Source organism: Rissa tridactyla, chromosome 9 (genome assembly GCF_028500815.1).
Source record: "Rissa tridactyla isolate bRisTri1 chromosome 9, bRisTri1.patW.cur.20221130, whole genome shotgun sequence".
NCBI classification, from domain to species: domain Eukaryota; kingdom Metazoa; phylum Chordata; class Aves; order Charadriiformes; family Laridae; genus Rissa; species Rissa tridactyla.
Window position 1 is genome coordinate 3,119,763 of NC_071474.1, and position 26,871 is coordinate 3,146,633.

The 26,871-nt window shown below is 39.1% G+C and overlaps 1 protein-coding gene across 1 annotated transcript in view; it reads left to right on the forward strand.

Annotated features, from left to right (window-relative positions):
* The window catches only part of MEGF11 (multiple EGF like domains 11), a 279,625-nt gene that overhangs the window by 70,418 nt on the left and 182,336 nt on the right, over positions 1 to 26,871 (forward strand). Inside the window, exons 3-6 of the mRNA XM_054214943.1 lie at positions 701 to 824; positions 3,356 to 3,457; positions 5,011 to 5,111; positions 25,237 to 25,329. Of these exons, the coding sequence (XP_054070918.1) occupies positions 709 to 824; positions 3,356 to 3,457; positions 5,011 to 5,111; positions 25,237 to 25,329 (412 nt within the window). The 5' untranslated portion in view covers positions 701 to 708. The remainder of the gene's footprint in view (positions 1 to 700; positions 825 to 3,355; positions 3,458 to 5,010; positions 5,112 to 25,236; positions 25,330 to 26,871) is intronic.

Below are 26,871 nucleotides of genomic sequence, written 5' to 3' on the forward strand. Positions count from 1 at the left end.
AAACACCATGACTTTCGTTACAAAGCCCCAAATGAGCAATAAGTAGGTATGTCAGTACGTTTAATAGATGAACTGTAAGACAATCAAGAGACCACCTAATGAATTTTATACAATCTATTTCCAACTTCAATGCAAATATTTTTATTTCATGTTTAGTGTTCTGCATAATATGACCCAATACGCTGACCTCGGTCGTTCTAAGTGATTCCCCCCATGTAAGAGTGAAAAGTGAATTGATTTTCCTTCATTCATGTAATAAGCATACGTCTCAGATCTAGGCCACTATATTGACACACGTAAAACCCACTTAAATAAATCAAAGGGGGTATTTGGGTTTTCTTCCATGTGCCTGTAGGTTGATGGGGGAATAGATTGTTTTAATACCTTGGTTGTTTATTTTGTCATTACAGACAGACAGCTGTAAAAATGTTCTTTGGAAGAATCATTGGGGCTATCGATATCTTGGGTAGCTTAATCATCAAATTTATCAGTTCTAGTAGGTTTAAAAGTATAAATTCCTTTTAGAATGCATTTGCATTTTTAAAAAAATGTTCTATTTAGTTGATCTCTTTTTCAGGTTTTTCAGTTTGTAAATAACTCTACAGTATTTGGATTTGCACAAAAGTAAGTATGAAAATGTGTAGAAGGATGTTTTCTTCAAGATTGTCTTTAATGGCTGTCGGTTCTTTTCTTTATCTAGATACAACGATGGTGGCACATATGCTGTTCAGGTGGATTCTAAAAGGACTTATTCTGTCTTTTCTGCTCAAAACTACTCTGTCCCTAAACCCAGACGATCCAAATGTTTGTAGTCATTGGGAAAGGTAATGTATAACATGCTGTTTTTTGGGTTTTTTTGTGACTAGCCATTTCAGATTTTTATATTTAAAAGGAAAAATAAGAGCCGTAGTTTGCTAAATACCACCCTGTCTCACAAAAGAACATGGGTTTGCATGACAGAAATAGCACTTCTGAGTGCCTTTGAGGATTTGGATCATCCCAAAGAATTGTTTCTAAAGCTTATAGCTAGAGACCGTACCCCTGCCTGCTCAGCTGTGCTTTGGAAAGCTCCTCCATGGTTTCAGCTAGAGGACTGCACAGGTCTATTTTCATTTATCATGGAGAGACCTAGAGAAATGGTGGCCTTGTTCTGTCTTGCTCTTTTCTAGTTGTTGTCATGCAAGACTGTTAGAGATTTCAACTAAATTTTAAGCCCTTCCTGCTGCAACATGCAGTTTCATTCTGTATGTCCTGAACTCTGTGGCTGTAGCTGCCAAACTCGTGTCTGCATCAAAGAGTATCTGCATGAAAGCACTGAGAATTAAAGGCCCTCGTAATTCTGTTCTCTCTGTTGTTACAGTGTCCTAATCCTAACAGTGGGTCTCTGCCGAACAGTTCTTATGAGTACACAGAAACCCACTAACTTCGATAGGTTCACATTCATGCAGGGTCTGTTTGCAGAGGCTGAAGTTCCTGTACTCTTAAGTTTAACTTGCTAAACCTCAGTTCTGTTCTGTGGTTTAGTTCCACACAAATATGAATTACTGTGCAGTTTAGCAAAATAAACCCCTTGACAAGAGCAAAAAATGAAATCATACTTTAATGGCACTGTGTTTTTATTTTAGAGGCCTTAATTAGAGAATTAACTGTTTGTAGGTAATGCAGCTGCAAAGACTGTACAGGAATAGGATTTTGCAGTCTGTGTTGTGAGGTGAAGTGCATTCAGAGCACAGGAATAAAATATTGATTTTGTCTGAAGAAAGTCAGCAACCTAGAGACCCAATCACGGAGAAACAAAAATTAAATACCAAAATTGATTGGTTGTACTGACCAAGATGACTTTGTTACTTAGATGTTAATAAATCAAAAGGAAAAGATTTTTAGGGCAATTCCTGGATAACAAACGGGATCATAAAATAACAATCAAGATTCGTGAGTGCTTTTGCTTTACATTAATAATGAGCAATGTAAATATTTTACATTTCGGCATTAGTAAACTTAAAAACATTTTTGTCAAACCCACAAATTGTGATAGAGGGCAAAAGTAACATCTAGTAGAATCTTGGCTTGTCTAGAAGGGGCATGACAAGCAGGGCAGTAATAGTCCAATCTTCGATTTCAAGCCAATCAGACCCTCCAAGCAAATATTTTGGTATTCCCTTGCCGGTGCGATCTCACAGGGCTTAATCACATCAGCAGTGCCATTGATGAGAAGGAAATCACGTGGATGATTAAGACAATCGATATAATGAATGACTTGGAGGATCTAATTCCTGGGTCTTGACCTTGTCTAGAATGATTTCAGTATCATTCTCCAAAGATATTGTAGATCTGATAAAGTAGAGCTTGTTCCCAGATCAAAACCTGAGATTGTGAGTCTCTTAAGCAGTGCACACACTTACTATAGGGCAATACAACGTTCTAAAATGACTGACGCTAGCAAGTAAATGAAATCTGTGTTCCTGTATCATGTGAGAGGCCCAGGCACTTTAAATACAATCATAATAATTAATATAGTACCTGTTGCATGAATAAATAGTGTTTTGTGAAGGAGATTGCTGAATTATTAGTATTGTTGGAGCTCTGTGATTTCTAATCAATTTGCCCACTTTTTGTTTATATCCATTCATTTGTACAAAGGGAGGTAATTCCATTCGAAACATACCGCAGAGTGTTCCAAATCTAGACACCAGTTAACTCATGATACAATTTTAGTTAGTTCTGAGGTTATTTCTGCTGCAAATTAAGAGGATTAAACGTGTGCAACAGAAAACTAAACACACTTCAACCTTTTACAAATGATCCTATTTGATTGGCACACCCAGTATTTGAAGTAATGATGCTGCTTCATCATAAAATGAAGTGTGAGCATCGCATCATGCTGGCAAAATGCCGCAGTGCTAAGTTAACATGAGCTCTTCTTAGATTGTGGAATACAAGCAAAAATTAACAGGCCCAGGCAGGAAGGCAACTGAGACGCTTTAAAAACATGGTGCTTTCCTCTCTTTTAAAATTTGCACTATCAAGTTAACGGAATGCCCTTTTCACATTCTAAACTACCATGAATTTTAGTAACATTTGTGTCTTTTCCAGAAGGGAATAATTTATTACTCGGACTGAAATTTCTATGCCTATTTCAGTTATGGAGCCCAAGTGAGAAGCATTTCCAAAATTTTCAGGAGGATGTGTTGGTTGGAGGTTGAAGGAAGCTCTCTTTTGATAATGCCCAAAGTTTCTAAGATTATTGATTTAATGATTTTTCATACTGTGGTTAGATGAGTAGCATATACAGGGAACTGAAGCTTTTCATGCTGCAACAAACAGCCTTTCACTTTCTTTTTTTGTCTACTCCTAGCTACGCTGTGACGGTTCAGGAATCGTATGCTCATCCTTTTGATCAGATCTATTACACAAGATGTACTGACATACTGAACTGGTTCAAGTGCACTAGGCATAGGTAAGAGCTGATCCCTAGAAATTTTAGTTTTATGTTGCCTTTTTGTCTCCACTCATCCCTTTTATTTATCTAAGTTGTTGTGGTACTCTAATACAGATGGGTAAGGAAAGATGTAGTTTAGTACAGTAGCTGGGGTGTTCGGCATTCTGGGGCAATGATTGAAGTAGAGAGATTTTTGCATGAAATTTGAGTGAGATCGGTGGTATTCAGTCTTTTATGGGCCACTCGGGAGTATGTATCCTTACCATTCACCCCGCCAAGTGATTGGAAGGGTGTATAACATGACCAGACATGACCAACTGTCCTCTCCAAGTGATCAGTGCATGTCCAAGTTTATGGTAGGAAGTCCCCGCACCTCTTAAATCTTGAAGAATCAGGCACTTGAGGGTTAGTGATAGCTATAAATGGATCCGTATTTGAAATGCTGCAGCCAAATCTGTATTGAAAATCAGGTGAAATGAGGATGGGTCCATTTCTAGTACTGAATGAAAGCTGATACTAGACACTTAATTTTTGCCAGGCTGCAAGATACCGCTGTTATATTCATCCTGATTCCAATAGAAAAGTATCCTAACAAACATGCACTAATATTTGCAATCTTTCAAGGGGGTTTAGCAAGCTACTTGGTACCTTAACTTTCATGCATTCGGTAGCAAAGAGGTTGTTCAGCACCATCCTGGTCTGACTGCGGGGTGTTGGTTTTTAGCTTCTGTGTTACAACGTATGGAATCAAACAGAGATGCAGAGCTTTCTGGACTATTGTATAGCTTGGAATGCAGCAGAGTAAATTCGATCAGTTTATCTAACATAAGGAACAATAGGTTTTGTTCAATTTAGGTAATTTCAAATAAACTTACAAATAAACATCAAAGCTGTTTTGAAGTGTTTGGCTGTTAAATATACTCTGTTAAATATTCCTTTTCTAATGTGGTATCATTGGTAATTCTGTGAATCAGTCTAGAAAAGCTACAGAATGCTTAACACCTTTTAATTTCTGTGGACTACACATTGTGGTGGGCAAACATGCTTTAAATACTGAACTGGGACTATAATGTCATTTTGCAAGGCATTAATGCCTCGGAAGGGTTAGCGAGTAGGAAGAAATCACTTGGGGTTAACTTCCCATTTTGTGTCTCAAGAGCAGTTTCCATTGTGGCAATCTCTCGTGTAGCACGCTGACACAGTGGTCTCCATAGAAGAGTCTGTTCATTCCATTGATGATAGCTGACCTTGCTGATACGCAGAAATGAATCGTTTGTTCTTGAAACTCTTTGCCCTTGCTTTAGGACTGGGGAAATGTTTTAAGACAGCGGTGCTAGGAAGGGCTATGGTGATCGACCGTCATGGGTACTGTGTTTATAATACAAGTTATATTTCAAGTTTCAGAACAAGTATTGATTTTTTTTTTTATTGTGGCTTTTAATATCAAAAGCTTTCATGCATTTTAAAATAATTATTGAATGCTATCCTTACTATAATTTAACACAAATATAATTCCAACAGTTGGCATTGATTTTCAATATTGTCAAATGGCTTTCTGTCTTGCATTTTAGAATAAGTTATAAAACAGCATATCGAAGAGGACTAAGAACTATGTATCGGCGAAGATCTCAATGCTGCCCTGGATATTATGAAAGTGGAGACTACTGTATACGTATGTACAGAGCTTTGATTCAGATGTGAGAATTAAAAGTAATTTTTGGAGGAGCTCTAGACAAAGTAAAGATGTATTGCAGTAGCAATATTAAGGCCTGATATTTAGAGCTGCCCAGAACCTTCAGGACCCACTGATTTCAGTCAGAATTACAGATACAGGACATGTCAGGTCATTTCAGGTTAAGCATTTCAAGCATATAAGCAAATAAGTTAAATTTTGCTGAAATCATTGAGGGAGGGGGGGGATAATCTAGTTCTTGAGTGCTTTTTGAATTAGACCTTACTTTGGGGAATAATTGATGCAAGTATGCACTAACATTAAAGAATATGGGGAACTGAGAACACTCTTAGGAATTAACTAGTACATAGTTTAAGTAGCAGTGTAAAGTTTCTGCCTCTTAACTTTGAAAGTTCATACTCCAGATAGGAATAGTTAAAAACTTATTGTGTTTCACGTGGTTCCTGTCAATAACTTTACTCTTTTTAAAGCTTCACTGATATTGGAAGAACTTTGTCCTAATTGCACCATATAAGTAAATAAAAAGCTCTGGAGTGTGTTAGGTCAGTCAGACCAGGGCAAGAAGCAAAACGGATCTTTCAGCAAGACCTACGAGCGTCGTTAATTAAAAATGTTCTGTGTGTTAATGTCACATGTTTTCAGTATTGCAGCTTTCTAAGTATTCTGAGGCAGAATATGTTTTGCTACACTTTGTTTGAAAGGAGAATGGAGCTGGGGATCTCTTGTCTATGTCTTGTTAGAATGGGATTATGACACAGGAAAAACACAAGGAGGTTTTGATCAGCATCAGAATCCAAATTTTATTGGCAGGTTTAGCATGCCATGGAGTAATTTAAATGTGAAAATTATACAATTATCCAACAAAGTTTAAATATTTTGACACAGTGATTTAAAGCTATTTCTGTCTAGTTCGGTTGGTGTTTTTATCTGAGTACCTATATTGTACTTACATTGTAATATATGAGCACCTCAAAAACGTGAATGGACCCTAATCTCATTTTGAATCACCTTTATGCCAAAGAGTTACTTTAAAGGGGCTTTGGACTGTGAAAAGTTAAGAGCCCTTTGAGATAAGGCATTAGAATTAGCCTTATTTTACAGACAGAGTAATAATTTGATCTTTCAAAGTGCAGAGTGCTGTTACTCAAGTCCTACTAGAGAGTTCAGCTGCTGCCAAAAAATTTTGCCTTTGTATTATGGAGAGAGAACAGAATAGACCATACCCTAATGCAGAAGAGACAGTAGGTATCTGGTCAGACCAGGTGTTTCACGTTTGACACAGAGCAGATGACACTTATGCTCTGTTGTTTACATGTGTAAGAGTCATGTTCTTATATTTCATTATCTGCATGGTCATAAATGCAAAGTGATGCCTCAGGGACATTTTCTATCTGTTCTCCTTCCTGGGAGATCTGAGCAGAAAGTGCAGCTGAGAGAGAAATGATGTAAAGGAAGAAGTTCTCCATCACGATTGATTCTATGTACTTGGTCTTATTGTTTTGATACCACAAGTAGCCACATAGCAAAAAAAAAACCCAACACAAAACCCCAACAATAAACAACCCCCAACAAAACCAAACACCAAAACCCAAAAAACTCCAACAAAACACATCAAAACTCTCTGACCCTGCAACCAACAGTTTGAAAGCACAACAATATTTAGCTAATGTGATCCTTTTCCCATGTCATCCCTTTTGTTTCTAATGCATCAAGCCCTGGTCCCATTTGCTTCGTGTTGTTTTGTTTTTCCACAATACGTTCCCGTGCCAACAAGCAAATTCTCCCGTTCATCATTCTTTGCAGTCGGCAGTGAATTCCATTTTCATTCCTGGTGGCACCTCCCTTCTTTTGCCTCTTTCCTTACCTTCCTTTCCCGTTGCTTTCTTTTCTTTACAGTGCTATTTTCTGCTGTTTCCTCACAAGGTAGTCTTGTACTCCTGGCCCACGTTCCTCTAGACATGTTCAGTGCCTGCTCCTTTAACGGCAGCTGCTACAAGAGACAGGTCAGGAGACGCCATCAAAACCATCCCGCTTGCCGATGCAGCACGGTTCAGAGACGGGCGTGCTTCCGCTCGGCCCCACTGACGCGAAGGGAAGCGGAGAATTCCAGCCCTGCAGAGAATGTTCTCCCCACTCAGCCAGCCCTTTAAAATCTATTCCATTAGTAATCATGGAAGCCGCTACAACATGGGGAGGAGAGAATACATCCTGCAGTGAGTCTGATGATCAAAAGAAAGTTTGATTAAAAAACAGTGTGTAGATTAAAGGCTAATTGGTTCTTCTTTCATTAATAGCAGTCTTTATTTCTTACAAAAGTTAAATAGCTTTGTAATTAACAGTGACATGTTTAGACTAGAGAAGGCTGAGTTTAAATCTCTATTAATGACTGTTTCTTGGATTTTAAGGCAGGAGTGAAGGCTTTCAGCTACTGTTTTGATCTTTTCCCTTCTCATTTACTACTTTTTAAAGGAATGTCAGATATAGGTTTTTTTCTTTGTCCTCCTGTTGGGACTTACTAAATGGATTAGGTCTAATAAAAATCCGTCCCCAGTTCTAAATGATCAGGTTCTCCCAGAGCCTCTTGCTCTGCCACTCTTTCTCTGCTGTCATCTTTGCCCTTTTGAGATCTTCATATGCTCCTGCCCCGTAAAATGAGGAATTCAGGCACAAGGTCAAATAATTTAAATTGTTGTTTAAATTGTTGGGTTGTAGTGGTATTGAAAAAATACCACCTGAAAAACGCTGCAAATGCGCATCTGCGTATTTTTTTTCCCGTTGATGTCTCAGAAATGGTTGCCGCCATTCTGGTAGCTTTACAAAACAATTCCCCTTCTCTTAATGTTCTTCTACAGGACATAGCTTCTCACTGAGCTGTCCCTGAGAACTAACAGCATAGTCTGGGTAGTAAATCAGAGCAACTATGATTTACTGTACTTTGCATGCTAAGGTAAGCTTTTGGCAGAGCAAATGCATAAACTGCAGAAAATCTTTTTTTAAACAACCACAGGGTTCAACTGCCCGTCAAGGATTTCGTAAGGATATTTTGAAATTATATTGCCTAGATTAGTATCTGTGGTAGATAAAGCATCTCTGAATACTTTGCTGCTCAAAAAAAGAAAAAGAAAAGGAATATGACATGGCTCTTTCATGATTTTTACCCTTTGAGTAGATGGTAATTGAATACTTCCCTTTAAGAGTACGTCAGGTGGAAAGATCCTGTGTGTACAAAATGGATACATTTTTGTCTGAGAGACCAATGCTTTGTTCAGTCTGTCCATTTTAATCTTATTCTTGCACTAGAGATTTATATAAAAGAGACGTTTCTTCTAGGTAACAAAGGGTCAGAGACCCAAGCATCAGAGAAATGGAAGACGGGACTGCAAGTGGCATCTACTTATATCTGACTTTTTGGCAGAGAAAAAGAACCATGAAACACAAAGTTGGGAATTCACCTTTTCTTCATGGATTGAGATATTGTAGCTTTTAACAGTTTTATTTTTCACTCTCATACCATACACTCTTTTTCTAATGTATAAATCTATGCAATGTGACAGGATGTAATAATGACAGGGTTAGTGATTTAACAATCTTATTTGCTGCCATTTATCTGTCATTCAAACCTGCCAAAATTCAGTGGAGTTATAGATTGACCATTTGATGGTTCTTTCTTTTCTTGGCCAAGATATTATTGATCTTGGATTGTTTCTCAACATTCAGCTTTCCACATTACAGTTGCCGCAACCACCATCGGGGCTCCTTGAGTTTGACAAATCTTTTTATAGAGAAATTCTTGGTCTCACTGGTTGAATCGCAATTTGTCACCTAGAGCAGCAGTTCACTCAGGCCAGAGGTTAAGGACGTTATTATATTTGCATGTAGTTATTTACCTATCTTCTCAGCTATGTCTGACACCTTTAATGAATTTCAAAACCAAATGAGGAATATTCTTTTAATAGCTGACTTGGTGAAATTATGCAGATTTGGGACCTGATTCTTTTTGGGATTTTAGATAATGTCGTATAAATTCTGTTATTCCAAAAGACAGGCCAACTTCATAGTATGATGTATGCTTTTATATTGTAGCAATATGAACATTCATACCTCAGGATTGCACTCAGATTTACAAGGCTGCGTGTCTAGTGTAGTTTTTGTAGTTTTTGAAAAGGCTGCCTTATTGGAGCCATATGGCTGGATTGTTAAACATCTGTACCATAGGAGTAACAATTCCAGAGCTTCCTGCCATCTGGATGAATTACAATACTTGCAATTCAATGCATATGTTACCACACACCGACACCGTGGTAGAGTGTACTTATGATGAAGAGAAAAATAATAGCTGTGTGATCAGTCAAAAGTTGTACACGCTTAGGAAATGTTGCATCAGTGGCATAAACTTCCTGAATATTCATATTGTTTCCTCATATGTCAGATTTGTTGATTATTTTCACTTTATAAGGCAGTAGCTCATTAACTTTTTATAAGAAATGTTGTCCCCCCTTGCTTCTCACCTCAATTTTAATTCCTCATGGTGAGCATTCCTGTAACTTGAAAATATATTGTTTGAAAACTGCTGGACTTAGGAAATGTATTTTTCTTATCTTTATAGACACACACATTAAAGCTGGTGCAAGTGCTTTCTGTAAGAGCCTTACTGTTACATTATTCAAGTACGGCATTCTGTACATCAATAATGCAACATAAATTAAGGGAAATGATATAGCAGTACATAGATACTTTGTATCAGGGGATATTCTTTCTCTGATTCGGGATGTATGAGTGCGAGAAAATGGTGTGGAAGGCCATTCTGCATATAGCGTTATTAATTATACAGTTGAAATGACAGTAGGAGACGCTTTGAAATTTCTCCTTTTATATGCATTTGAGATGACTCCATACCTCTTTTTCCAGTGAAGAATATGAAGAAAATAATTTGGGTCCTGTGGTTCCCGTCTGAGGGGACACTTGCAGAGGAATTAAGAAATCCTGCTTCTCGTAGTAGCATTAGTAGTCGCAGTTGTAGTAGCAGTAGGAACATTCTTAGCCCTGCGTGGTGACTGGGAGGAATCCCTGTTTTCTCCGGAACGAGAAGGTGGGTTGATTGATAGGAAAGCAACAGAAGGAGCTTGCAACAGACCTGGTTATCTGCATTCAACTTCTGCTGCCACGCTGCAGAGCGTAACCTAGGAGCCAGATACCAGTGTCTAATACCCCATTTTACAGAACACAGCGGAGCAGGCCACAGCTCTGCAAACAGCAGAGGCCTTTGCTTACTCATTCTGAGCATCTTGGGAAGCCAATGTATGTGCATAGGAAGAAGGAGACCAGCCTTATAAGTAGATCCGTTCATTTTGTGGCATAGACAAGACACCGGGTTACTATTTAGCCTAAAGATAATGAAGAGACCTTTTTGATTGGAAGGTGAAAAAATCAATTCTCATCTCCCATCCATCATTTTGTATTTGCAGTCAGCTTCTGGATGCTGATGGATTTGCAAAGATGCTGGTGGTGAGAAGTAATGAAGTAAGGGAAGGACTTCTGGAAGAAATGCAGTAGAAGGAGAGAAACAAAATGTTCATACAAAGGAATGAAAATAGCATAAAAGTGGAAAGGAGGGTATGCTGAAGCTATATAACGTCTCAAGGGGCTTAATAAATATCAGAGGAAAAATTATGCAGGCATTATAGTTAGAAAAAGATTTAGACTGTTGCTAGTGTAGCATTAAAAAAAGCTTTTCTGGCTGTTTTCAGCAATCTCAGCTGGATCAGTTTAAAAGAATACTATGAATGTAGAGACAGAAGGAAGCCGGATCCAGAGCTACCCATAGTATTCAAGCTAATGGCCTGGATGCCTGGAAGCTTCAGCAGGATCAGAAAAAAGACCCAAGAATCATAGATGTGAGTTCATTGTTGAATTCAAAGAGAGAACCATGCAAAGTCTAGTCCATTAATTTGCCCACTTTTAGCAAAGACAGATTGGTCCCCAGCTGCTGGAAATCAGCAGAGATCTACCATGTTTGAATGGACATCTTCAGTTACTTCATCCTCACTTCCACATCTTCTTTAATGTCTCAGTTCCCTTTCAAAATCCCCTTCCTCCTTCTCCTGCTTTAATACACTGCAGTGTTGTTCATGCTAGTTTGCACTCATCTGGAACGGCGTGGCAGGCACCGGTGCTCATCCACAGTAGCTTTATGGCTCCGTCCTTCCTGTGTTGCTGGTATCCGTTCACTTGCATACACTTACAAAAAGAAGATCCTGTCTGTCCCATGTCTGAGCGAAGTGTTTTTCAGGATCTATACATACAGGACATTTGCCATTTGAAGGCACAGAACTCCAGAAGCGTCTGAAGTTCATTAGTAGTCCAGACGTGTGGTGAGCTGGGTTAACTTACTGAAATCAATAGGGTCAGAAAGAAGATGGATGTGTGAAATGAAACATATGTTTAAAATTGAAGTTGTTTTCTTGACCACTCCTGTACATCCTTCTCCCATTTAATAGATTTATTTCCCTTGTGCTCTGAAGAAGTTTTTAAAGCCTAGTAGAAAAGGAGGGAGAGATAAAGAGGGAGGAAAAGAAGTTGCCTAAATCAAGGTGGCCTTTAAAAAGGGCTTCTGATGTACATACAAAATCTGAGATAACACCTTTTTCCACTTCTTTTCTATTGTAGTTTCCTCTGGCTGTGACCCTCCCCTGACCAGTCCTAGAGTCTTTGTCACGCAGTAGCTCTAGATGTCCAGGAAGCCGTCAGTCAGATGAGGGGGACTGTTTTAAGGCAGATTCCTTGTTGACTGAAAAAAAGAGCTACTGTAACCTATGCCACGTGTAAGTGCCAGTCACCCCTCTTCCTCATTTCTAGGCATCTTACAAGATTGAAACTGTAAATAAAAAATGAATCAATATCGCTACAAGAACATCCCAAGTGCATACAATGGCACAAGAGCGTAGTACAGTGTTGTGGGTTAACCCTGCTACCTGCTTGCTCACTGACCCACACAGCTGCTCTGGGGAAGAGGAAAGGAAGAGTAAAAGAAAGAAAATTTGTGGATGAAGATAAAAAACATTTAATAAGCAAAATAGAAGTGGAAGAAGAGAGAAACAAAGCAAAACAAGCTCTGCGAAGGCAATCACTCACCACCTCCCATAGGTAGATTTGTACCAGCCAAGTACTGAGCAAAAGATGGGTAATCTTCCGAAAGCACCTCCTCTCCCTTTGTATTGCTGAGCATGACTTTATAATGCGTGGAATATTTCTTTCACTGGTTTGGGTCATCTCCTGGTTGTGTCCCCTCCCAATCTGTTCACTGGGGAGGGGGCAGCAGCACCAGAAACAGAGAAAGTCTTGATGCTTTGCAAATGCTGTTCAGCAATAACTAAAATGTTTGCATTATCAGCATTGTTTTGGTCACAGATCTAAAACACAGCACCATCCAAGCAGCTATGAAGAAAATTAACTCCATCCCAGCCAGACTGAGTACATACAGCCATACTGTAGTTAATAAAACATACTCATCAATATGATCCTCATGAAATCTCCTTAAGGTTTTTTTTCTGGTCTTTCCACCTCTTAGTTTCAGTAGTGACAGGGGACTACTTTGAAAGCTGGTGTGAACCACTCTTTCAAATATTTTTCACTCACTTCAGAACCTTGGAAAGGAGGAGCCCGTGTTGGCAATTGCCTGGGCTGGCCGAGGGTTTGTGGGCCTTGCTCCTGCCACCCTCTGCTCTCTCAGCCATTTATAGCAACAGCCGTGGATGCCCTAAATAAGTCAACCTGTGCAGGCAGGAGGAGGCATTTGGCTACCTGGGTGCACTTACTTAACAGTTCAGCTATTCCCTATCTCCTCTTTCACAGCAATGAGACTGGCTGGAAGCGCTTGGCAGATTGAATTTGGCCTGAAAGCTGCATGTTAGGCTTAAGTGTACTGCATCTTCCCAGGTATAACGTACAGTTCTTTTATGTGAACTTTTGGAACATGTGTCTGTAATTATTACATCCTTTTAGCAGTCCCGCTTAAAAATACTGATGCCATTCATACTAGGAATAGCGCACGAGCCTGCCATATGAAATACCGTCCCAAACTAGTTGTGTTTATTGATGTTGGTTTCTCAAATGCTGGGTGATACCCAGGAGTGGGTTTACTGAGTGAGAATTTAAAAAGGTTGTAGTTCCCTTTGTTCCCAATTAGCTTTGTCTTGTGTGGCACATATTCCATGTCTCATGGTAGGGTAAATATATATTATTCCATGGATTTCCAATTGCTTTTGCAACTGCATCCATTTCTGATGAGTATGTGATAGCCTATAAAAACAAGCCAGCTACTCTGTAGCTTCATGCAAACAGATAGTGCTCTGTTATGAAACAAGTCTGCAAGATTTGTAGAAAGCGATGACGTATGTTAAAATAAAAAGTACTTACAACTGAAGTGTAAATCATTTAGACCAAAGTGTAAAAATATTAAGATGCCAAATTGTGCAGAAGATTGCTGTGGGACTTTAGAAGAGAACTAACTTGTTCCTGTTGGGACTGTAGTTTTGCATCAGGAGCCTGGCTTTCGAAGGTGTTGAATGCTACAGCTTTCATCAACGTGGCTGAGAACTGTGGATACACACCATTTCTAAGTAGTGTTAACACCTCAACAATTATAAATGTCAGCTGTTGCTGTTGAAGTAACAACTGATCTGCAGATCGAGTTGTGCTTTCGTATGGATGTACTAATTCTTTCTGTAGCTTTATATAGCAAAGCACCTTACTGAGACATTTCCATGAGTTACTTTACTGAAGTGGGTGATAGTGAAGCAAAATGCTATGAATTCTTCATGGGGAAAAAAAAAGAAAGAAGATTGTGATAGGGCAAAATGGCTAGTAGGGGTGAGGTAAAGGTGCCCAAAGTGGACGTAGATGGCAATTTTAGGTTTACGGTAGAGTCAGTTGGCAAATCAGTGTTCATTTTTGGTTCTCAGTGAAAGAAGATGATGTCAGCTGATAGCTTGAAAAGCATCTGTTAACACTTCATACTCTAGTACAGCGTAAGAGTATTAATCAAATATCAAAAAGGCTAATCAGAGACAGAGCTCTTCTAAGCAGACATGGCTGCTTCCTCCAGAACCAGATAGTCTTCCACTGTTTACACAGACATTCTCTTTTTCTTTCTGTTACAGGATTATAGCGTTCCACTTTATATTAGTATGTTGTTGCACGTGCCTTTCACTTTAATAAAGGTTTTTTAAGGCTCCCCAGGGAAATTTTTCGTGAAACTTCAGTCCATTGCAGATTTGATCACAAAATGTTTTTTAATAATTTATCTTAAGCTCAGTATTTCTAACGTAGGTATTCACTTTTGCAAACCTCACTTTCTCTGATGCAGGAAGTCAAGAGATATTTTCAATCTACTTAATCCCAAAGCTTTCCTTCTTTTTATCAAGATTTTTCCTTCTGAGTACTATGGTTTATTTTTATTACTGTAGGGCCCAGAAATCTATGTGCAAACCCACTAAAATCTAGCCTTACTTGAAAAAGCTTACAACTTAAGTATGTAAATTGAGTCAAATAAAGAGATTTTTTTTCTGATTAAAAATAAGAAACTGTGTATGAAACACATTATAAGCATACTTGTAAAGAAATTAAACCTGGTATTCAGTATAGCAAGCAACAGAAGAGGCTTTCAGTCGCAGCAGTGTGGTGTGTGTATGAGCTCTGCTGAAGCAAGTCACTGGTACATCTGAGGACCTGAAGACACTACGTCTGCATTCACAGGTGTCATGTTTTGGGAAAATCTACAGTTTAAATAGAATTCCTTTAAAAAACATTATTAAAGCCATCCAAAATTATCTTCTTTTTCACCAGGTACTAATTAGTAGTTCTGTTTATGCAATTGCTGTGTAACATTTACCTTATAGTAACGGGTAGGCATCTTCAATAGCTTCTGACAGCGTAGGTAAAAGTTTTTGTTTCCAACTCCCGTCTTCTATTTTCAGGCAACAGCGTGAATCACAGGAATGGGAAAGTACATTTTACCATGTCTCATTAGTAGACAGTTTCGCTAGACAGACATTTCTAAGAAATTGGACTTGATCCTAAATCAGTTGACCTCTTGCAATCTAGAGTTGGTTACAGACAGCTTAAACTAGTGGCTTGAAATGAGAATCAGCCCCCATAATTATACAGCAGTTTGTTTCCTGGAGTCTTTTTTTGCAGTTCTTTTCATTAAGTTGCTCTGAAACGCAGTGCTGTGGTGCCTTTTGAAATGTGAGGAAAGTGAAAAGTGTCTGCCTTTAAATATTCCATCCCCAGTAATGTTCTATCCCCAGTTTATACATTAACATGATCTTCAAACAGACTATTCTTCTATCCTTGATTTCATCAGGGTGACCTTCATTTGCAGTGTGTGGCTTGATCTGAAATGAAATCTGAAATGCATTGGCTCTCTAGGGCCCATGCCATCTAATAGCCTGGCCTCAGCGACAGGTTTGCCTTTAGAAATTTGTCCATATTCACCCTGTTTTGGTGAGAAACAAAGAAAAGGATTTCTGTTAGATTGGCTTGATGAAATTTGGAATAACAATAAAGAAAGATTTTGTTTGAAAAATCAATAGTTTATCCAATGTGCTATAGGACTAAAATATATCTAGGGGAATCGGTGTAATTTAGTTTTATTAGGCGTTGCATTGCTCAGCAAAGTTAGCCAGAAGTATCATGCGGTCCAGATGTCTTGATCTATCTACTTTTGATCTTTTAGAAACAACGTTTTTGATGCACCCATCCTCCCTCTCACACATAGCACATACTCTCTGCCTATGAAAATCAATCAGCAGAGGAGCTGTGTCATTTACTGACAGCAAATAGAATTTTCTTGGCACGATACCCACAATTCAGGGCAAGTCAGTAATCAGAGACTACGGACATGTGGCAATGCTACCAGGTCCAAAAATATTTCACAGGAATTGTAATATGATGGAATTTCTCTACAAAGAAATTCACTTAATGCCCTGAGTGGGTAACCTGTAGCAAAAATATGCAAGTGCTGTAATTTTGAGGTGATTTCTAGAGAACAAGGCAAGATGGCTTGGTTATTGTACTAGACTGTTTAGGCCAAAGTCCTACTTGTGGCTCTCTCACTGTCTGCTGTGGCATCTCTGAGAATCTTGCCCTTATTATAAATGCTTTTTGTGATAATAGTTCATTTTCTTTCACGTTATCTTGTAAGCTCCCTTTATCACTGCTTAAATCAAACAGGTACTCAGCCAGTGTTGGAACCTGTAAATTCTTGGTCTTTTGAGTCTTACAGTCACAGTAAGAAAGCAGAGGTAGTGAAGCAAGGCAGTGGTAATATACCAACGAAATTTCTATAGCGAAGTTCACTCAGCTAGAAACGCCATCGCACAACTGATGAGTTTCCTACAGTTCTGCCGTGTGTGATACAGGTACTTACCCGTTGATCTGTAATTTAGTTATCACCTTCCTCAACTGTAGAACGATGTATGTTCCTCCAATCTTTTTAGGACGGAAATGTTTGTTAATTTCTGACTTGCCACTTTTAGCTAATTTCTAACTTTGTACTTTGCAACTGGCAGCTCACTTTCCATTCCAACACAACTCCTAGGAGAGCCCGAGCTGCAGATGAAGATACCCATACCTGTGAGTGGCGAACAGTCGTTCCTTCAGCAGTCTGTTGAGTGTAGTTTGGTACTACCTGCCATCACAGGTAGTTTGGTTGATCAGGTTATGCTTACTCTTCTTCGGGTAGGTTTGGCTGCTTCTCCATGTGTTGGCAGGAAAGCTGAAAAGACGAGGGATCTTCACTGGGTACGAGCTTCTCCTCTATTCCCCAGCCTGTCGAGAATTTTATTCCCTCGGGCAACAAAAAAAAATTCCCCTAAGGTTAAGAACAGAATGGTTGGGGAATGCTTCCGCTCGTTTTTGTACAGGAGAATTACTTCTTCCCTCTTCTGTCCTCAAAAAAACCTGGAGCCTCCTGCTGGCAAATACTATTTGACTACATTTAGTTTTGGTGGAGTGAGGTCTGCTAGATTGTATACAGAGAATGAAAGCCAATGCGTAAGGGTAGATGTTTATATTTCTACATTACTTAGGAAAAGATAGCAGTGCTTTTTCTAAAGGTGCAATATAAAGCACAATTTGCAGACAAATTGTCATTAAGTTTGCTGGTTGGATGAATCAAGTTCCAGTAGAAAATTAACTAGTGAAAATATATTTTCTATGAATTGCTGGAAAAGAGTTGGTCAATTTACCAAAATGGAAGGAGTAGACAGAGGGCACAGGAGGGGAAAAGCTTTCCTGGGTCAAAGATTCTGCTTTGCTGATTAAGGATCTCTCTTAACCTCATTAACAGTTTGAACTAATGATAATGATTGTTTTTGAACCCTGCAGTGTGGCAATGGGAAATCGTTTACCAGAAAAAGTTAAATGCTGAAAATTATCCCACAGAATAATATTGTATTAGGACATTGATCAGCAGAATTGATCTCAGCATGTCTTTCCTCTCAACATGGTAGAATGCGATGATTATTTCTAGTTGAAGCAGTGGCACAAAATGCATAAAATCAGTTGCAGGCCTTAAACGATGAACAATTATCAATATTTAGCTGATCTCCAAAGAGTTCTCAATGGGCTCAGATTCACTTTCTGTGATGTCAGGGAAAGATTGAGCCTTAGAAACAGTAAGTGATTTGGGAGCGTGACTTACTTGTGGTCAGGATTTCACCTGAAGGTGGAATTTCTCTCTTCGCCCCACAGAGGAAGCCCAGGTCCTTGTATCTCCTGATCCCTATGGAGCACTGGGGGTGAGCAAGAGACAGCCCTGCGTGGACTATCGTCTCTGACCTTGGTCTGAGGTCTTTCCTTTATGTGTGACATTAGTCCTGAATCCGTTGAAATCAGGCATTAGACAGATGCTTTGTCTTCATTGCAGGTTTTTTGTAGGTTCTTAAACTTAACTCCTTCATGCCTTTGCACATATTCCTCTTGCCAGAGCTTGTGACTTTATCTACAGGCTAAGGGATTAGTGTTGCTTTTACCCAACCTCGTGACCTGTCCACTCTGCAGGGCAGATGCACTTCAGTGCTCAGTCCTGCAATGCCTTCCCACAATTCCCTTTGTGCGCTTTGAAGTACTGCAAAGCTCTTCTGTTATTCGCACAGCCAAAGATACAAAGCTGTTCAGCTTACTGACCCCAGTTCTGCTCTTCTGACATTTGCTGCTACAAGGAGGCTGCTTTTCAGCTCTTGTTCAGACATTATTAAATGGTAAGTACTATCCTCCCCTTCCCTCTCTCTACTAGAGCAGATGAAGCCGATGGGCCATCAAAATGGCACAAAGAGTCTGTTAAATGTGTGACTCTCATCGACCTGTCCTCTTGCAGGGCTCTAACCTTCTCTTCTATTACTGTCACTGGCACTATTTTGTGGTCACTGATGCGATGCCATTCCTGTCTCAGGGATGAGCTGCTCCAGCTCAGCTGTTCCTCAGAACCACCTAGACGGCATTTCCAATAAGTGTTCCACCAGTCTTGCTTTTCTGAGGGCACATAGGAAAAGCGGCAGTCTCTTCTCTGCCTTGACCTTCCCACAGCACAGTTTACTTCCCTAACCACCTACAGCAGGCAATAGATTGCAACATGGACTAAACTAGGCTCTCATTGGTGCCAGATCTTCCAGTAATCGGTAAACCGTCAACATTTCTCCTATGAGGGACCTGAGAGTCTGAAACACTGAGTTTTGGCTGGAATCATTCCAGGACCTGTACACTAGCCCATGTCAACTGTGTGAAACATTCAGCCATGACAAGAATGTGGGAATCCTTGTGTTCACCTTTTTTTTAGTCATCAGAGCCCCAGATTGCCATTCATCTGGTAAAAGAAATCTGAGCTGAAACTATCGTAGGTTATTAACAAATCTTCACCTCCTAGCAGATTCATACAGGGATTTACTGGTACTTTGTCAATGATGGCACTGACATATGTCAGGTTCTGCTCCTGGGAGAAGGCAAAATCCTCAGAATGTATCTCCTCAGTTCTTTTACTTTACACATTCACAAGTCATCTGTGGCATAGCCTACTCCCTAAGCTTTGGCAGGGTGTCAAGGCTGAGGATAACACAACGTACCTGCTATCTTGAACAGATCAATATCTCACTAAGGCAGTGGTCAGAGACTCCCCATGTCCCAGACAACAAGAAAGACCATTGATTCTGTTCTGATTGCATAGATGCATAGTCTCTAATTCTAAATCTGCCAAAAACCGTAATGGAATTACACCTACAGGAAAAGGAGTTGATCTTGTGACCCATTGCTGTTATATGATCTGCATCCGTCTCTTCTTTCCTTTGCTCAAATTGATCTCCTTGTTTCTGTATGGTTTTTTTTTAGTACTTTCATCAGGGAGAGATGAAAAATAAGGGTTACCATACACTGAAACAATAAATTCCTCAAAGTCTGAGCAGGCTTTGAGATCTCTTCATATCTTCGTTTATTAAAGTTGCCAAACCCTGTATTAAAGTGCTATCCAAGGTGATAAATTGATGGATGTATCCTGAGTGATGACCACAGAAATAGACATTAAGCAATGCAAAGAACTATTATCCCACTTCATTGAAACAATTATGCAGGAAACCATCTAATCAGCATGATTCCTGACGGAAAGTCAGTGATTTAGAGAGGGAATCTTCCGTTCCACAAATAAGCAGTAATGTAAGAATGAGGAAAACCTACCTAGATGCATTAGCTGTAGTCATCTTTCTCCTACTATCAAACCTCCCTTTTCTGAGCACATTCTAAGAGAATCTAGCCAAAAGCTGACTACAGGCTTATCTAATGAAGCTAATATTGTAGACTCAGCACAGCCTGGATTCAGGCCAGTACATTAAGATGGAAACACCAGAGCGGCCCTGAGTGAATAGATTCCTAATGGATAAGGGGCAAGCGTCTTTTTCATGTTTTTTTCATCTTCTTTGACCTCTCTGCATTATCTGAAACCACTGGCCATGAGATAACTGCTAGTTCACCTGATAAATTATTCTTTCCCCTAAAAGTGGCACGAGGGAGTGGAGGAATGCACTACAATGGCCCAAATTGTTCCAGGGACACATACTAAATAGTGAAGGAAAACATCACTTTTTCCATAAAATTTCTGCTTTGCGTAGTCCAACAACTATAAAGCATGGGGCAAAATGCTTAGATGACCTGAAGTTAAAATACCCGCAAATATAGAAAAAATGCAAGTCTACATTTGGTTCACAGCAAACAAACAAAACTGGTCATAGTTTGGGTGAGATCAGTGTGTAGTGAAATAAAACAGGCAGAGACTGCCTAAAGTAGGGCAGAGAAAAGAAAAATATTCTGAAGAACTTGCAGTCGTGAGGCAGTGTCCTTTTGCCACGTCTGCAGTTAGAATAGACCCGTTTATTCTGGGTAGTTCTAGGAGAGTGCCTGAATTTCTCATTGTGTCTGTCATATAGTAGTGTCTGTATCTTCATTTAGCAATGTTTTCTGTTCTTATAATGTATCTACAGTAATTTATGCTTTCCGTCACCTCCTGGCTGCACTACAGTCCCTGGGCAGAAAGCCTGCAGAGCCCAGGAAACTCCAGCTCCTACAGAACACTCCAGCACATCTCTCCAGCAGCACGCGCTGCTATGAATGACTGCAGTTCATGAAGCCTATTTTCTGCTTTCTACACTGGGTGTTTTTAGACTTTGTAATTATACTGGTCTTTGTTTTGAAGATATTTTGCTTGTCTGGCACAGTAAAGTCCCATCAGCTGAAGTGGGAGGGAGGTGGAACTTGCTGAGTCAGTGGCTGTGAACTCCTCCAGGTTCAAAGGACCTCTGCGTATATTACCACATTCCATTGCAAGCACAAGACATATATTTTTTTTGACTCTGCCTTTTGTGAAATAAGTACATAAGTTATTAGTTTGGACAAGCTAACAAAACTTTACGGAGCTAAATCACTCTGTACTTCTTCCGCTAGAATGAAACTCTTCCCTAAATGCACTTTCACCTCTAGGAAAGGGGATGAGAAGGTCGTTGTGGTAGGTGTTCGTTACGTTGCTTAATGGACTAAAAGTGGTCAATGGGTTAATAATGTAGTGATGAGCAGGGTATAACAGTGCATATAAACCAGCTTGGTACAGCAGGGTTTAAACCCTGCAAAGCCGTAGTTTGGGTCCATACAGAGGAATGCAGCACCGAGGAAGACAGAGGAGCTCTGGATCCCTGGCCTGTGGCTGCTTTTGTCTGGGATGCCACTCTGATCTGTGGTGCCACTCACTTGAAGTAACTCTGCAATGAAAATATTCTCCAGTGTGCTCCACTTAGCAGTGTACTCCTCAATAACAAGGTATTTCATACCTTTGTGGATAGGAGACACAGACAATGCATTTAGTATATCTAAATTCAAATTCAGGACAACAACCAAAAAATAAGTGCTAGTGTTAGAGAAATCTATGCGGTCATTTCAGGTGTGAAAAGAGTTTAATCTTTAGGTCTATTTCCCCGAGGATTGTCCTTATACGTTATAAAAAGCACTGTTTGTAATTATAAAGCAAGTGATAAGCATCAAATGAATTGTTACAGAACCCTCTTGTTGACTTTATTCTATGATAAGGAGTGGTTGCTGTGTGACCTTGAATATGGCCAAATAACTCATGCTAAACGCATTGCTAAAGATGGCATTTTGGCAGGGCTTTGATGTAGGTCATTTTATTACTAGGCTGAATCAAACTACAAACTGATCTTAAACTCATGCCAAGAATGCTAATAATAAACTGATCAATGAGGTGCTGGATTGTTCAAGAGAATTGGTCAAGGGAAAATGCAGACATAAAAAGTCTGGAATTCCAAAGGTTGAACTGCTTGGGCTATTATACTGGGAGGAATTCTATTCCTTGCATTAGTGCAAGTTTTCTTTACCCCAGGGGCCTTTAGCTGAGTGTTGAACAGGACAGTGTCAGAAAGTATATACTTATCTTTATTTTTCTTGACCTTTATGTGCAAGTAATTTTTATAGTTCCATTAACTAGTAAGATCATTTGCAAACCACTGTACAAAGTACATTATGAAGAATGCCTTGGGGACCATTGTGTCCTATTATGTGGAATGTTAATAGAATGAAAAATTAATTTAAACTCTAAAGATTAGAGCAAGGCAAGACTTCCTTTTTATAGGGAAAATTCTAAATTTTATTTGCTGTGGTAAAACTTCAGAGTTGTACCCTAATATGACCTTTATATGGACCTTAATAGGCCTCATTTGAATCAGACAGTGCAGGAGTCTGATTATTTGCCTCCTTGAATAAAATGGCTTCCCCTTTTAAAAAAGGGAGATGGCTGTGACCCCCACATATGGGATTACTCCTGTGCCATTTCACCACTTTAACTGACTATATGCTAGTGAGCTCCTAGCTGCTTGTTTAGCAAGTTAATAAACCAGAGATGAGAGAGCCCACGGTTCCAAGGAGTGTCTTTACCTTTCTTGACTCTTTAATTGCTCATTAAACATTGTCATCTTCAGCTATGCAGGACTTCGAAACACCTACAAGCAAAGATGCCGTTCTCTATAGTACTATTTTGCATATCACTGATTGCTTTAGAATGAGAAATGCTATCTTGAGTCTTGCTTGTAAGTCTCCCATGGCGCTCTTCCCAAGGCGCTGGAGCATTATTACAGAAGTCAGGACTGTCCAGAGGCAAGTGGTTAAGTAAACTTTATTAGCTTAATTAGTCATTATTATTTCATATTTATGTTAGCATAGTTAAGGTGTGATATGTTTGTGGGGCTAAATCAACTAAATTTAGACCAGTAATGAGCAGTTTTGTTATTTGGAAGAGCACAGAAATAGTCCGCCATCAACCTTCTTGCTCACAAATCATGCCTTCGCCTGAGAGCTTAGCCTAGTTAAAAGTATAAAAAGGTTGCATGTTTTACGTGTAAGAATGTTTTATTATTCTAAATGTCCATGCAGGGAACAGAAAAATCTCAGGTTTGATTTCCGTTCCTCTTAGAAAACTGCTGTGTAAGAGTCACGTCAATGAGAATCGTGGTCTTAGATGAAGCTACACGGGGCAGAATTTTCGAAGTATCCCTATCCCACCATATTGTATATCTTTTAGTACACTGTACTTTTAATAACAAATTCTAAGGTTGTGGCTGTTCTGTATGTGGACTTCTTGTCGTAGATAACCAGCCATTTTTAAACGATTGCGTGAAGGCGTGCATTTCTTTATTGGAATAATACCCAGTCTTGAATTTCATCTCAGTAGCCTAGGATGCCTCACTGTCTTCAGAAACCCTAACTCAAGTAAAATAAATGCACAAAAGATGAGGACAATTAGTGACTAGAGAACTAGCTATCAATATTACATGCCTCCTGCAATACTGTCTAAACACAAGATACGAAATGAGACTAAATTGCACTTTTGATATGCAGCGAACATAGAAAGGAAATGACTAATCTAGAAGGATCTTGCAGTCATTATAACGACGCAACATTCTAGTCACTGGTCACGTGATTTGATCGATAAAAAGCAAGAAGATTTTTCCTATAGGATCATTTATTCAAAGGTCACTTGTGATTTGAAGTTGGATTTAAATATACTTGTGGATAGCTTAGTGGGTTTGGTCTCCAGTGACCCAAACACAGAATAGACAGCAAAATGTTTCCATCAACATTGATGCCAGCCCAAGTGCAGATTCCAGATGTGATCCTATCTGGTAGCCCAAACAGGGTGTCAAATACAGCAGGAGTTGTTCAAATGTACAAGACGTTGGTGGAAAACATTTGACCTGTGAGGTACCTGGGAACAGAAAGAGTGTTTCATATGCAGGCCCAGTGCAACTTTAAATCGTTGGCCGACTTAAAATGAGTTGGGAATTTCAGCCTGGTTTTCAGTACAGCAACACAAAGCTACTTCCCAAATCAGCTTTGCTGGCCTTGTTTTAGACAAGAATGAATTAATCTTTGTCTTGGAATAAGTCTTTTGTAGTCCAGCTTCAGCCAGTTCTTGGTTAAATAAACATAATACCCACATTTCACACCTGATACAAAAACACAGGATATAAATACATAGGTTATATATGCTGTATATCGTATATATGACATATATTTTCTATATATGTGTATATATATTTTGATATAGTGATCTCATTGCCACTACATTGTATTCGTTAATAACTTATACATGTTAGTCTAGATGGAAATTATATGTTCCAACTTAATCAACCAATTTGAATCAATGACACACTGCATTTTTGGCAACGTCCTAAGTGGTAAAATGGAAATAAGCTAGTGAGCAGTAAAGTTCAGGCTTTAAAATAGTTATTCAGTATTGTCCAAGTTTTTTTGTATGCGATGGGCATACCGGCATACACTGGGAAGTCAGTCAGACACCAAAGCAGCACAGTAGAAAAGTCTTCAAACCATGAGCTGTTCCTACTCAGGGAGAAGAAAAGGAGATTCTTCCGTGTATATCTCTAGTCGACCGGCAAGTGAGAGAGTAAAACCAACGTGGTTTTCATAGTTTGAACCTTAATGATATTGAACTTCCAATAATCCAACAGTGGACAAATACAATCTAGAACACTGTAGTTATGGAAAGCTTGAAGACCTTGAAAAGACAAGGCTGCACTTAGAGCTACTGCATCATGCAGTAAAATTATTTCATCTTCTTCAGCTATTTTTTATAAATCTATTTTGGATCTTAATATACTTTCAAAACCGAGCTCCATTTTGTCTTATGAACAGTAGCAACTTGAGTGCAATAGAAGAAGCTCATATTCTGTAATATAATAATAATAAGTGTCAGTTTGTTAAAAAATTTACTATGAAGCAAAACTGCTTACCAAAGTAATTTCTGGTGTTAGAGTTTTTCATTGCAAAGAGCTGAAGTGACAAATGAGTTTATCGCTGTCAAGAGACCTATATTTTATTTTGGTCACTTAGTATTAATTAAGTCTTGCAAGTACTTCCTTTTTTGTGTGTTTGCTTTGTTTAACATTTTTAAACAAAATATTGCTCTCTCAGGCGTAGTTTACTGTATATTTACCAACCACTTAATATGTTTACAGTGCTGTGTGTTGTCTCTTCCCAACAGCGCTCTGCACTGAGGAGTGTGTGCATGGAAGATGTGTTTCTCCTGACACTTGTCATTGTGAACCAGGATGGGGAGGTACTGATTGCTCTAGTGGTGAGTAAAGATTCCAAAGATGTGATAAAGATATATGCTGCTATTTAAAAAAGGCCTTAAATAAAGCCGTGGCCTTAGAACTTGGATGCTTTAGGTGGAAAAAAATGAAGGTTTTTTGCAACAATTACTATGTGATAATACCCTTTCCTACGATACTGAATTTCACCTTTTTTGCTTGTTTTTACAAAGAAGTGCTAAATACAGTGCTCCTAAAGCTTTCGGTCCTGTTATTAGGATACCAATATAGATAATATAGCTGTATTATGAAATTTTTCTCTCTTAAATCTTTAATACAACGCATTCTTCATTAACGACTTTGTGTAGTACTTGGTGTCGTTTGGAAAGCACCTTCTCTAGACAGAGTCTTTGTCCTGTTGAAGCCAGTGGGAATTCTGCCATTGACTCTTCATGCAGCCCAAATTCTGCCTTCTGACTTGAAATCCAAACCCTAAATTATCCATACTGCAGAAGTTCGGGAACTGGTAGAGGTGGGAGTTCTGCACCTTTTATTTGGAAATTAATTCATACTTGAGGCTTTCAATTTTTTCAGCTGGAGAAGCTGTGTATGTCAAACTCTCTTAATTGGTAATGATAAGTTTAAGTCTTCGCGATTAGTTCATGCTGGAATGAAGCAGTGAGCGTTCTTTCCAGTGCAAACATCAGACATGTTATGAAACACAGGCCCAATCCGCTATTGACATAATGGAAATAAGCTTGTTAAATGAAGTCTATTTGTGCGTCAGGTAAGTAAATAAAGCTGCATCGAGAAAGATGCGGTGAGTCATTTACTGAATGAACATTTCATTTTGCTTTTACTTCCTCCCTTTGTCCCCAAATTGATTGGGATCTTAAAAAAGAGGCAGCATTACCAGGCAAAAGGTAACAGGAACGGGATCTATAAAGAGAGGCATTAGAAGAGGACAGGAGTTAAATGTGGCTGGGGATGGACGCCTCCAGAGGCTGAACTCAACGGGGCAGACTCTTCTCTGGTCAAGTTGCCGGTGCTTTGTCTGCGGCTTTGCTGGTGTCTCCTCGGTTACAGCAGAGAAGGTGATAGGGAGAGAGCGGGGAGGAAGGACAGAAAGAAAGGCCACGCTTTGGGGTTTGAAGGAACCTTTCAGGATTACCTGATGTGTAGACAAGGGATAAATTGGGCAGCATAACATACTGAATATCTATCTATAACAATATTTTTTAAAAGAAAAATAGTACCTTTGTAAAATATTGTGTAGAGTCACAAAACTCATTTCATCTTTTTGTTATTTTTAGTAATAGATAGGTTTAACCTGACAGCCAGTGCGTATTTATACAGCGCATATGCACTTATAGAAGTTAAAAAAATGAGAAAAAAAATAATACTGTCATACCATGGACATACACATATAGATGTATACATTTATTCACACACACATAGTAACAAACTTTCTATTCTTTATAATAATGAAGAGGAAAGGAGAAGATGTCAAAGTACAGATGGCTCTCGTGGACTAAAACTACCCAGTGACTCTTATTAAATTGCACTAATCTTGCAAGTGAAGATAA